Source organism: Salmo salar, chromosome 01, assembly GCF_965601325.2.
Source record: "Salmo salar chromosome 01, fSalSal1, whole genome shotgun sequence".
NCBI classification, from domain to species: Eukaryota; Metazoa; Chordata; class Actinopteri; order Salmoniformes; family Salmonidae; genus Salmo; species Salmo salar.
Genome location: NC_138291.1, coordinates 87595071 through 87608147, shown reverse-complemented (window position 1 = coordinate 87608147; position 13077 = coordinate 87595071). Strand labels below are relative to the sequence as shown.

The following is a 13077-nucleotide window of genomic DNA, read 5'->3' as shown; positions in this document are numbered from 1 at the left end:
TAATCACTCACTCACTCACTCACTCACTCACTCACTCACTCACTCACTCACTCACTCACTCACTCACTCACTCACTCACTCACTCACTCACTCACTCACTCACTCACTCACTCACTCACTCCACTCACTCACTCACTCACTCACTCACTCACTCACACACACACACACACACACACACACACACACACGTTAGAGCATTGGGCCAGTAACCGAAAGGTTGCTGGTTCGATTACCCGAGCCGACAAGGTGAAATTATCCCCTCTCTCTCTTTGCCCCACCCCCCCCCCCCCCCCCCCCCCTCACACTGTTTCCCTTACTACTTTATTTACATGGCACTTTACTTGTAATGACATGGTTCGTCTTTACACTACATGAGACATGAGAACCCCTACTGGTTCTAATAGGAAGCTTCTCTCTGCCAGTGTTTGTGGGCACCAAAGACTGTAATTTGTGGGAAACGCAGCAAACTGTGTTTATTGTGATGAGACTGCCTGGGTTTCTCTATGTGGTGGAAGGGGACAGGGGGAAGGAGGGGGGGGATGCGGGAAGCAGGACCACCGAGAGGGAGTGCAAATTGAGCCTGTGTGGTGTCTGTGTGTGTGTGGAAGTCGGGAGGATGTGTGTGTGTGTGTGTGTGTGTGTGTGTGTGTGTGTGTGTGTGTGTGTGTGTGCGTGCGTGCGTGTGTGCGAGCGTGCGTGCGTGCGTTTCATCAGACTATGAATGACTGTGTCATCGTGTGTTACTGATCACAGTGCCAGTGGCGGGATGCTGGCTCAGGCCTTTTGGCTGAATCCCAGATGGCACCCTATTCCCTTATAGTGCACTACTTTTGACCAGCGACCATACCACCTGTAGGGCTCTGGTCAAAAGTAGAGCACTATATAGGGAATAGGGTGCCATCTGGGATGCTCCCATCTCTCTTAGTTATATTTGGCAGTGGGTAGTAACTGTGTTGTAGCCACCATATACTGAGTGCCACGCATTATGTTTAGATCAAGAAGCAAATGTTTTTACTATCGTCTGAAATGTCACAGGAGACCAGATACAATAATTATATTCATACCTGGAATGTACCTTCTGCCTTTGATGGCTTCCCAGTCCCAGATGGTTGTTGCTGAGCAACCTGTACAATTTGTTAGTGACATTAAAAAGGGGCAATCTGCAGTAGCTACATAATTTTTGGACTTAAAAATCAATTATATGTATTGATTCTTGAAGAATATAACTTATAAATGCCTCATTAGCTCAGTTTAACTGTTGTACCCCATCAGAACCCAAAATATATGTTTGTTTTACTCCAATTTTGATATAATGGAATGTCAGTCCTTGCTCTGTCACAAAATTTGAGAGTGATCATGTTTCCCCACCCCCATCCCTCAGCTTTTTACCGAAACAGTGGCGAATGCTTTGTTATTGTTTCAGCTGCAGATTGCACCTTTAACTGGTACGATGAGAGGTGAACCCATCCCTCAGTGCTAACTATACCTAGATGGTTTATTGGCATGAGCAGTCTATTCCAGCACCTCTATATCTCCCTTCCTAAACTTCACATCCCCAGTCCTCTATCCCCTCCCCCTTTCTCCCTCCTTCCTCCCATCAACCCCCTCCTCCCATACCCCGTACAAGGCCACATGGCTGAAATGATCTGTGAAGGAGAGTGGCTGCCACATGTCTTCCAGGCCTGTGGTAGTTCACTTACACCACTATTACAGTAGCTTTAGGTAAGGACCTTGAGGCCCTCCTCTTACCATCTCTTCCACCCTTCCTTCCTTACTACCCCCTGTTCCCTTCCTATGGTCCCATCCACCACCATCTTCTCCTGGGTTCAACCCACATGTCTGCCACTGCCTGCAGTTCTATAACACCCTTCCATTACAGTAGCTTTAGGTGAGGGCCTTGAGCCTCCTCCCTCCGGTAATAGTAAATGTTGTGGTGCTTCTGTCAAATGTGTTTCATGCCGTCTACTGATTGAGAGAGAATCAAGTCTGTCTATCAGCGCAGCCGATGTCCCATTATAGTGCCTGCTCCACTTACTCATTGCTAGATTGAGCCTGCCATTAGGAACCACTACACACTGGGAGTCTGGGCAGCATATCCACTTATGCTGCACAGAAGTTAACACACTTGAATAATGCAACACGGCATGTAGAGATGTTGAAACTGCTAATTACTGTTCCCAAAACAGTACAGGCTAGAACATTACAATGCAAGAAGATACCGGTAGCTTCTAGCTTTGTAAGTCAACTTTCCTTGCTAGCTCACAGCTGAAGCCAACATCAGTTCACAACCCTAGTACCTTATTTGTGATAATATGCAAACCATAATGCAAAATATTGCTGATTGTCACCAAAAACGTTATTCATTCGATTCATCTCACCCACATCGCATCTCTCCCAGACAAGATCATCTTTGCTTCAGCCTTGAAAGGACTTTGTGTGTGAATGAGGTCATGGGTCTTAAAGAAACAGGGCACACTTTTATAAAAGAAGAATTGCTTCTTCTATGCAAATGTTGTTGATCAGTACAATAAAATAAGTCCTAAATGAAAGGTAAAAATTGTTTTTCATCTGTAGCCTCATGAAATCACAGAAAACAAGCTCAATAACTCAATCCATGCACACACTCCTATTGAATATGCATCCACCTGTATTGTGAATAGGGCTAGGCTACATCTTGTTTTACCCAGTTGATCAATAGAGATTTTCCATTCAATAAATGATTACCATTGTGTTGTTATGTAGTTAGATTGGTAAATAAACATGGTATCGTTTTGGTATCAAGTATTGTGATGGTATAGAGTATCGTGATACTGAACCTGGTATCGGTTTTGAAGTCAAAATGATTGTATTGTGACAACACTAATACATACCATACGAAATGTAACATATCATACAAAATGGAGGGAGACAGATTTGCTTTTACTAGTTTACATCTAGTCGAGGTTGCCCCATCCATGGCCTTCTCGTCCCACATGTCTGCCACAGCCAGGCCTGTGGTACTAACTCCATGATTACTGTAGTTTTAGGTGAGGCCTTGAGACAGTTCACGTTTCCGCTGACTAGATCCACGAAATGGGGGAGCCCTGAGGAAAATACCAGTGGAGGAAGAGAATTTGAGAGAGAGAATTTTAGAGAGAGGAGGAGAGAGAGAGGAGAGAGAGAAGGAGAGAGAGAGAGAGAGAGAGAGAGAGAGAGAGAGAGAGAAAGAGAGAGAGAAAGAGAGAGAGAAAGAGAGAGAGAGAGAGAGAGGGCTGGGGTCCACTCATCAACCAAGAATTCACAAAATGGGACAAACCCAATTGAGACTCTGTATACATAATTCTGCAAAAATGTCCTTCATGTACAAAGCAAAACCCCAAAGAATGCATGCAGAGTAGAATTAGGACTATACCCGCTAATTATCAAAATACAGAAAATAACTGTTAAATTCTACATCCACCTTAAAGTAAGTGATACCCACACATTCCACCACAAAGCCCTAACCTGCTGAGAGACCTAGAGAAGAGTCCCCTCAGCCAGCTGGTTCTGGGGATCTGTTCACAAACACAAACAGACCCCACAGAGCCCCAGGACAGCAACACAATTAGACCCAACCAAATTATGAGAAACCTAAAAGACACAGTGTAAAAAATCAGGCAAAACACAGAAAAAGACTCAGTGAGCATAGCATTGCTATTGAGAAAGGCCGCCGTAGGCAGATCTGGCTCTCAAGAGAAGACAAGCTATGTGCACAACGCCCACAAATGAGGTAGAAACCAAGCTGCACTTCCTAACCTCCTGCGAAAAAAGTGTATGAACACATTAGAGACACATATTTCTCACAGATCACACAGACCCACAAAGAATTAGAAAACAAATCAAACATTGATAAACTCCCATCCCACTGGGCACACACTGGTTGAATCAACGTTGTTTCCATATCAGTTCAATGAAATTACATTGAACCAACGTGGAATAGATGTTGAATTGACATCTGTGCCCAGTGGGATATCTGTTAGGTGAAATACCGCAACGTGCAATCACAGCAGCAAGATTGCTCTATCCAATCAAATCAAACAAATTGTAGGAGTGGGACCGCCCCATCCTTCAAAAAAGGAACAGGGGCGTCCAGTAGCACCAGGACTGTAGGCTATCAGAGGGCCACTCACTGTTTCCTGTGTTAGATAAATATATTGTACTCGTTCATTCAGTGTTATACAAAAGAAAAGCCTGTCGCCTGACCAAGAGGGAGAACACACGCACAATCATGCACTTACACACACACACACACACACACACACACACACACACACACACACACACACACACACACACACACACACACACACACACACACACACACACACACACACACACACACACACACACACACAGAAGGAGCTCTGGTGGTTTCAACAGCATTTTATCACAGCTAACCCAAGCTAGCAGGCACACACACACGTTCGCACACACACACACACGTTCACACACACTCACACAGGGAGGGCCGTGGCAATGGTTGTAAAGTGTGCTAGTGTGCTTTTGAGCCCTGCGAGATCTGTGTGTGTGGGTGCGTGGTCTGCGTGCGTGCATTAGTTCAGCCACAGGAGTGGGCATGCATCGCAATGGCTCTGCCTAGGGCTTACTCTACTCTCTACTCCACGTATCACTCTGAAGACACTCCCTACTCCTGTCTAACCCTCCACACTCAACCATCGCCTCAGGTTTACATTGTGTACAATACCTCATACTGTAGACAGAACAGAGAAATGAAAGGAGCGGCTCTCCTTGAGGTATGGCGACATTGAAAATATGAAGGGCTCACACTGGCTGAAATTCAAGTGTTTTGTGGGAATGTGAGAGACTTCATGTAATCCGTGTCATGGGCTACTTACAGCTTACTACACAACATACACTTATTATTACTTTTCTTAGCTACAGTATACATATCTCCCTGGCATAATACATCATTTATGCAGCAGCATACAATACATTTTTGGAATCACCTTGTTGTGCTGTGTGTCGGTCCTTGAGGGCACATTTTGTCGTCAAACTTTGTCATCAAAGTCTGGCATTCTCTGGATTTATGGTGCTTTCAAGACAACTGGGAACTCTGAAAAAAACAAGGTTGAATCATGACGTCAGTGATCTTCAGGTCAGAGCTCTAGAAAGAGGTCAGAGTTCCCGACTTGGAATTCTGAGTTGGATGACCGTTCAAAACGTATTTTCCCAGTCGGAGCTCGTTTTTTTCAGAGTCTGAGATTTCCCAGTTCAGAGTTTCCAGTTGGATTGACAGCATGGCCAATGATCAAGGTGTTGAATGTTTATCCTTTTAAGCTTCGAAAGAGACCCTTAAACGCAGACTTGGACCACACACCCACTCCACTGAATAGCAAGCTAGTGATTGCTTAGCAACGCTTGCAGTTAGCCACTGATTCCTTCCAAACCACTCATTGTTGAATTTGCCATTTTCAACATGTTTATGTCCAATGACCGATGAGCACCGATACATTTTATCAAAAATGTATCTTCATATGACAAGGATTGAAAAGGATTTGCCAGTAGATTGTCGAAGTGATTCATGATGATGAAGTCAGCCTGCAGGTGCCCGGCCCGCTAGAGCGCGATGAGCCAAGTGAAGCTGGATGGGCACTTCTAATGTAACTCTATGGCAGCACCCAAGGGGCTTGAATTTTCGAGCTCTCCCCATAGATTTTGTGGTGACGTAGTGTCCCCATGAGTGACAGAACACTGAGCCAGTCACGGCACAACTAGAGAACATTACCAACCCGTACGCTGTGTATTTCCGCTGGCTGCCCCACCACAGAAAGCACTGATCTAGGCTGAAACACCTGCATTTTGGAGCTACCTTACTCAAGAAAACAAAAAAGAGACTATGTTTGTATGGAACTTTATTAACTCAATTATTAAAAAAATTATATTGTTTGCAAACTGATATGTGACATGTATTAATGCCAAAATAATATGTAAAACCTGTGAATGTTGCCACTGGATGAGAGAGAGAGAGAGAGAGAGAGAGATGTAGAGAAAAAGGGAGGGAAAGAGGAAGAGGGAGAGAGAGAGAGGAAGAGGGAGAGAGAGGACGTTGGCATAAATCATTTATAAATGTCAATGGGAGACTATTTTAGTCCAATGTGAGCTCTGACGAAGGCCTTGAGGCCGGTACGTAAAGTTCAATAAAGAGCAGTGATACTAGCAAGAGCAGTGTGCAGATTTCTTCTTTTTTCTCATCTTATTCAATTATTACCATGCACCTGCAACAAAGATAGATCAGATGTGCGAGTGCCTTTTGAATATTGAGTCCAATGTGATTAAATTCCTTTCCTACTTCTCAAGGGTTCCATCTGTGTGTAAATGTCCCCATGAGCCTTATTCTCAGTTATCCTCAAGGGGTCTTTGGGAAGGCTGATGGTTCTATGTGGAACCATAATGACTCAAAGAACCCTTTGAGCTCTTCAATGTTCTTTACAGTTCACAAAAGGGTTCTTTGTTGTTTTAGTGATAATTAAAATGTAGGGAGGTGGCTTATTCAAATATTTTGGGGTCTGGTTTGCTCACAGCTCTTTTTGTGCAACCGTGAGTGAGAGTGTGATTCCAGTTGATCTAATGTGTTGTGTTATGATATTACATGTTATATCTGACTGTGATCAGTAATGGTGTTTTGTGAAAGACTCGTGTATGGTCTTGTGTCAATTAGGAGTGATTTTTATCATTCGGTGGTTATCAATTCTCTTTTTAGGGATCCCCAGCTGTTCTAGAGGTAGCTCACTTGATTCAATGAACACAATAACACCTATGGAATTTTAACAACATAATATGGGTGTCTAACTGATTCCATGGAGGACCTCATGTCTGCTGTTTTCTGTTTTTACCTTTCAATTAAGAGCTAGACAACCAGGTGAGGGGAGTTCTTTACTAATCAATTACCTTAATTGTCAATCAAGTCCAAGGGAGAACCCACAGACACTCAGCCCTCTGTGGAATGAGTTTGACACATGGGTTCTAAAGGATCTACAAATAACTTTTGAGATTGAGAATGGTTCTATTAGAACCTTTCTCAATAAATGTTATATAAAGAACCATAAAAAAGGTTGTAACCACAGTGGAACCATTTTTGTGCCATATAGAACTTTTTTATGGTTCTTTATAGAACCTTAGGAAAGGTTTATTTATAGCACCATACAGGTTCCATTTAGAACTTTATGACCATGGTTCAACATATAAAATGTTTTTTATTTAGCACCAAAAAGAGTTCTGCTATAGTTACCAACCAAATAACCTCTATCTGGTATTATTTAGAACCATTGTTTTATTGGTGTGTAAATGCTGCAGTCCTTGGTCACCAGTACGGTAACTACCCAGTGATAGGCCTAACCCAGTATGACACTTTACACTGCAGTATCAGTAGATAGTGGTTTGTGAAATTGCAGGGTCTGATTTTCTCTCTCTTGTTTTCTTCACCAGATAACGATGTGACTACAGAAGAGGACACTGAGGATGGACAGAAGACAGAAGGTTGGTGGCGGTTTGAGTTCGGTTTCAGAGTTCGTTTTTTTTTACCTTGACGTGAGATGCAATTCCACATTGAGTGTAGGTTATATGTGCACGTGTTGGAGATATCAAACAGTAATAAAAAGTCAAGGAAACACACTGTGGTTGGAAAATACCACTTTTAGCCTTTTGACCTATGTCAGCACGTTTACATTTATATATGAATTTTCAGTACTCTGACTAAGGTTAGAATTCTGAAATGTTAGCATAATTAAAGAGTGATTGCTTTTCAAACAGTTTGTGTGTGTGAGAGAGAGAGAGAGAGAGAGAGAGAGAGAGAGAGAGAGAGAGAGAGAGAGAGAGAGAGAGAGAGAACCTGTGAAAATCCTAACACATTTATTTGATACATTCAAGGTGCGGGTAGGTAAGGGGTGGGGGATTGTGTCTGTCACAAAATGGAATGTTCATTCATTGGTGACAGACACAATTCCAGCAGTGACAAAATCAGTGGTAAAAATACCAGGTACACTCTTAGAAAAAAAGGTGCTATCTAGAACCTAAAAGGGTTCTTCAGCTGTCTCAATAGGAGAACACTTATTGGTTCCAGGTAGAATCCTTTTGGTTCCATAGAGGGTTTTACGTGGAAACCAAAATGGTTCTATCTTGAACCAAAATGGGTTTTACCTGGAACCGAAAATTATTATCCTATGGGGACAGCCGAAGAACCCTTTTGAAACCCTATTTTCTAAGAGTACATTGTATTACAACAGTTTACAGCCTCAGTTTATCCCCCTAGAAACACACACACCCACTAATTCCTACCACCATCCCTATCTTCATCTGGCTTACCTATACAATACCCACAGACCATCAAAAGAACGTCACAAATAAACAACTGAAAACAGCTCAACACTGTGGGGCAGTACTTGCCACCAGAGGGATACATGTCAACCTTCAAATTCGAGGTTGACATGTATCCCTCTGATGGTCAAGTGTTGACCTATTTCAAGAAATTCCATTGGTTTGTGCAGAAAGAGTTTAAGATCTTTGATAGGCTGATGAGGAATTTGTGACCGGAAATAATCACTGCTACCTGGTACGGTTAGCATAGGGCTAACTTGTGCCAGGTTACCAGATGGGACCAGCTACAATGTAGCTTTCTATCACGCGACAGTACGTCAACGTTTTAATTGGCTGATGCTTAAACTTAACCACCTTAGAGTCAATGTCCTCGTCCCACAGAAATCAAATTAGCACAATACAAATATCTCCATATAAATCTGTCAGTTTTGAATGCGTCTCAATCAACCACATCCGCCGATTTCGCACTTCCACATCTGCGGTGAAAGGTGACAGAGCTAGAGCGGTGTTAGTCAGACCATGAGACATCCCGAAAATCGGTCTTCTCACAAAATCATCTGTAGCGTCCAAACGGTTTGCCGTTTTGCTCTAAGACCCCCACAAGCTTATTGGGACCCGTCTGAAGTTGTTACCGCCGATCTGCCAACTTCTGTCTATAGCGGCCGAACAGTTTGGGCTACACACTAATATGACCTCTCTGTGGAAAGGTGAGACTCTCACGAACATGTATAAGTCAGTTGTTCTAGGATGCCCACAGCCCTCATAAGACACGTCTGAAGGTCCCCCAGTACCAGTTGAAAAATGAATGGAAGTATATATGGAGACTGTTTAGTGTAATAAATAAGGGGTTAAATACATGTCCAAAAATATAACAAATGTTTCCTGATCTTTCTTATATCTCTCAGATATAGGGCAGACACTTCAGAACAAACTTCCTTTTGAGGTTTTTTTGGGACTATCTGTTGTTTCATGTAGTGTATCTGTTATTCAATGCGTTTGTATGGGCTAATAGCAGTAAGGCCCCAAAAATACCCGCAAAACACCCGTCTCAACATCAACAGTGAAGAGGCGACTCCGGGATGCTGGCCTTCTAGGCAGAGTTACTCTGTCCAGTGTCTGTGTTCTTTTGCCCGTCTTAATCTTTTCTTTTTATTGGCCAGTCTGAGATATGGCTTTTTCTTTGCAACTCTGCCTAGAAGGCCAGCATCCCGGAGTCGCCTCTTCACTGATGACGTTGAGACTTGTGTTTTGCGGGTACTATTTAAGGAAGCTGCCAGTTGAGGACTATTTCTTAAACTAGACACTCTAATGTACTTGTCCTCTTGCTCAGTTGTGCACCGGGGCCTCCCACTCCTCTTTCTATTCTGGTTAGAGCCAGTTTGCGCTGTTCTGTGAAGGGGGTAGTACACAGCGTTGTACGAGATCTTCAGTTTCTTGGCAATTTCTCGCATGGAATAGCCATCATTTCTCAGAACAAGAATAGACTGACGGGTTTCAGAAATAAGTACTTTGTTTCTGGCCATTTTGAGCCTGTACTCGAACCCACAAATGCTGATGCTCCAGATACTCAACTAGTCTAAAGATGGATAGTTTTATTGCTTCTTTAATCAGTACAACAGTTTTCAGCTGTGCTAACATAATTGCAAAAGGTTTTTCTAATGATCAATTATCCTTTTAAAATGATAAACTTAGATTAGCTAACACAACGTGCCATTGGAACACAGGAGTGATGGTTGCTGATAATGGGCCTCTGTACGCCTATGTAGATATTCCATAAAAAAATCTGTATATTTCTGAGCAATTTGATGATATTTTAATGGCCCAAAAAAAGTGCTTTTCTTTCAAAAACAAGGAAATTTCTATGTGACCCCAAACTTTTGAACGGTAGTGTATATTTTTTTTAAGAGGATGTCCAGGAATTGGGAGAAGATGGAGCAAGATGAAACTTGGCTGACATTCTGCACATTTTCTTATCGATGAAACATTCAAGCACAATACAGTTTTCTCTTCCCAAAACAAAAATCTATTTCAAACAGAGTGCACTAAGTTTTGTATACTTGACCCTTTCTAAAAGTTTTTTTCAAATTGTGTTGTTTAGAAAGGAGTGCAAGGGCGAATTGAGTTATTGCACACACGCACACTTCACATCGTAAGCTTGGCAAACCTGTATTTGGGGAGTTTCTCCCATTCTTCTCTGCAGATCCTCTCAAACTCTGTCAGGTTGGATGGGGAGCGTCACTGCACAGCTATTTTCAGGTCTCTCCAGAGATGTTCGATCGGGTTCAAGTCCGGGCTCCGGCTGGGCCACTCAAGGACATTCAGAGACTTGTCCCGAAACCACTCCAGCGTTGTCTTGGCTGTTGTCCTGTTGGAACGTGAAACTTTGCCCCAGTCTGAGGTCCTGAGCACTCTGGAGCAGGTTTTCATCAAGGATCTCTCTGTACTTTGCTCTGTTCATCTTTCCCTCGATTCTGACTAATCTCCCAGTCCCTGCCGCTGAAAAACATCCCCACAGCATGACGTTGCCACCACCATGCAAGGTTTAACCAGGACTTGATGCTTGGCATTCATGCCAAAGTGTTCAATCTTGGTTTCATCAGACCAGAGAATCTTGTTTGTCATGGTCTGAGAGTCTTTAGGTGCCTCCAAGCGGGCTGTCATGTGCCTTTTACTGAGGAGTGGCTTCCGTCCTGCCACTCTACCATAAAGGCCTGATTAGTGCAGTGCTGCAGAGATTATTGTCCATCTGGAAGGTTCTCCCATCTCCACAGAGGAACACTGGAGCTTTGTCAGAGTGACCATCGGGTTCTTCACATCCCTGACCAAGGCTCTTCTCCCAGATTGCTCAGTTTGGCTGGACGTGCAGCTCTAGGAAGAGTTGGTGGTTCCAAATTTCTTCCATTTAAGAGTGATGGAGGCCATTGTGTTCTTGGGAATCTCCAATGCTGCAGACATTTTTTGGTACACTTCCCCAGATCTGTGCCTCGACACAATCCTGTCTCGGAGCTCTACAGACAATTCCTTCAACCTCATAGCTTGATTTTTGCTCTGACATGCACTGTCAACTGAAGGACCTTATATAGACAGGCATGTGCCTTTCCAAATCATGTCAAATCAATTGAATTTACCACAGTTGGACTCCAATCAAGTTGTAGAAACATCTCAAGGATGATCAATGGAAACAGGATGCACCTGAGCTCAATTTCGAGTCTCGTAGCAAAGTGTGAATAATTATGTAAATAAGGTAAAAACCTGTTTTCGCTTTGTTATTATGGGGTATTGTGTGTAGATTACTGAGAAAAAAATCATATTTCATCCATTTTAGAATAAGGCTATAACGTAACAAAATGTGGGAAAAGGAAAGGGGTCTGAATACTTTCCGAAGGCACTGTAGTTTATCTGGTATGAACAGATGCTGCCTCTACAGATAGAAAAGTGCTTGCTGTATGTATTTGCGAGGGAAGAGAAAGTTTACAGCAAATGTGGTATATGTGAACTTCTGGTAAATTGCTTCATGAAGTCTATCAATGAATACCTGTCTAAGCCTATATAAGCTCTAGAGCTCTGAACTTACTTTGTATGTCCTGTCTGTTGTTGTCATGCAACCAATCAGAGTGAGAGAGAGAGAGAGAGAGCGAGAGAGAGAGAGAGAGAGAGAGAGAGAGAGAGAGAGCGAGCGAGAGAGAGAGAGTCTGACTGACTGACTGACTGACTGACTGACTGACTTTTGGTTTTATTGTCTGTCTCAGGAAGTGTTTTTAGATTATATTATATTGTAGTGAGATGTGGGCCCCCAACCGTCTGCTATCCTTCAATTCACCCAAACACTTTTACATGTGGGCCCCCAACCGTGTGCTATCCTTCAATTCACCCAAACACCTTTAGATGTGGGATGAACTGTGTGCTATCCATCTATCCACCCAAACACCTTTAGATGTGGGCACCCAACTGTGTGCTATCCATCTATCCACCCAAACACCTTTAGATGTGGGCCCCCAACTGTGTGCTGTCCACCCAAACACTTTTAGATGTGGGCCCCCAACTGTGTGCTATCCACCCAAACACTTTTAGATGTGGGCCCCCAACTGTGTGCTATCCATCTATCCACCCAAACACTTTTAGATGTGGGCCCCAAACTGTGTGCTATCCATCTATCCACCCAGACACTTTTAGATGTGGGGCCTCAACTGTGTGCTATCCACCCAAACACTTTTAGATGTGGGCCCCCAACTGTGTGCTATCCATCTATCCACCCAAACACTTTTAGATGTGGGCCACAAACTGTGTGCTATCCATCTATCCACCCAAACACTTTTAGATGTGGGCCCCCAACTGTGTGCTATCCACCCAAACACTTTTAGATGTGGGCCCCCAACTGTGTGCTATCCATCTATCCACCCAAACACTTTTAGATGTGGGCCCCAAACTGTGTGCTATCCATCTATCCACCCAGACACTTTTAGATGTGGGGCCTCAACTGTGTGCTATCCACCCAAACACTTTTAGATGTGGGCCCCCAACTGTGTGCTATCCATCTATCCACCCAAACACTTTTAGATGTGGGCCACAAACTGTGTGCTATCCATCTATCCACCCAAACACTTTTAGATGTGGGCCCCCAACTGTGTGCTATCCATCTATCCACCCAAACACTTTTAGATGTGGGCCACAAACAGTATGCTATCCATCTATCCACCCAAACACTTTTAGATGTGGGCCCCAAAC

At 43.4% G+C, this 13077-nt stretch overlaps 1 protein-coding gene across 2 annotated transcripts in view; it reads left to right on the top strand.

Annotated features, from left to right (window-relative positions):
• The window catches only part of macrod2 (mono-ADP ribosylhydrolase 2), a 1142091-nt gene that overhangs the window by 1062848 nt on the left and 66166 nt on the right, over positions 1-13077 (top strand). For both annotated transcript variants that reach the window (XM_014207733.3, XM_014207725.3), the window contains exon 10: positions 7465-7515. In XM_014207733.3, the coding sequence (XP_014063208.1) occupies positions 7465-7515 (51 nt within the window). The remainder of the gene's footprint in view (positions 1-7464; positions 7516-13077) is intronic.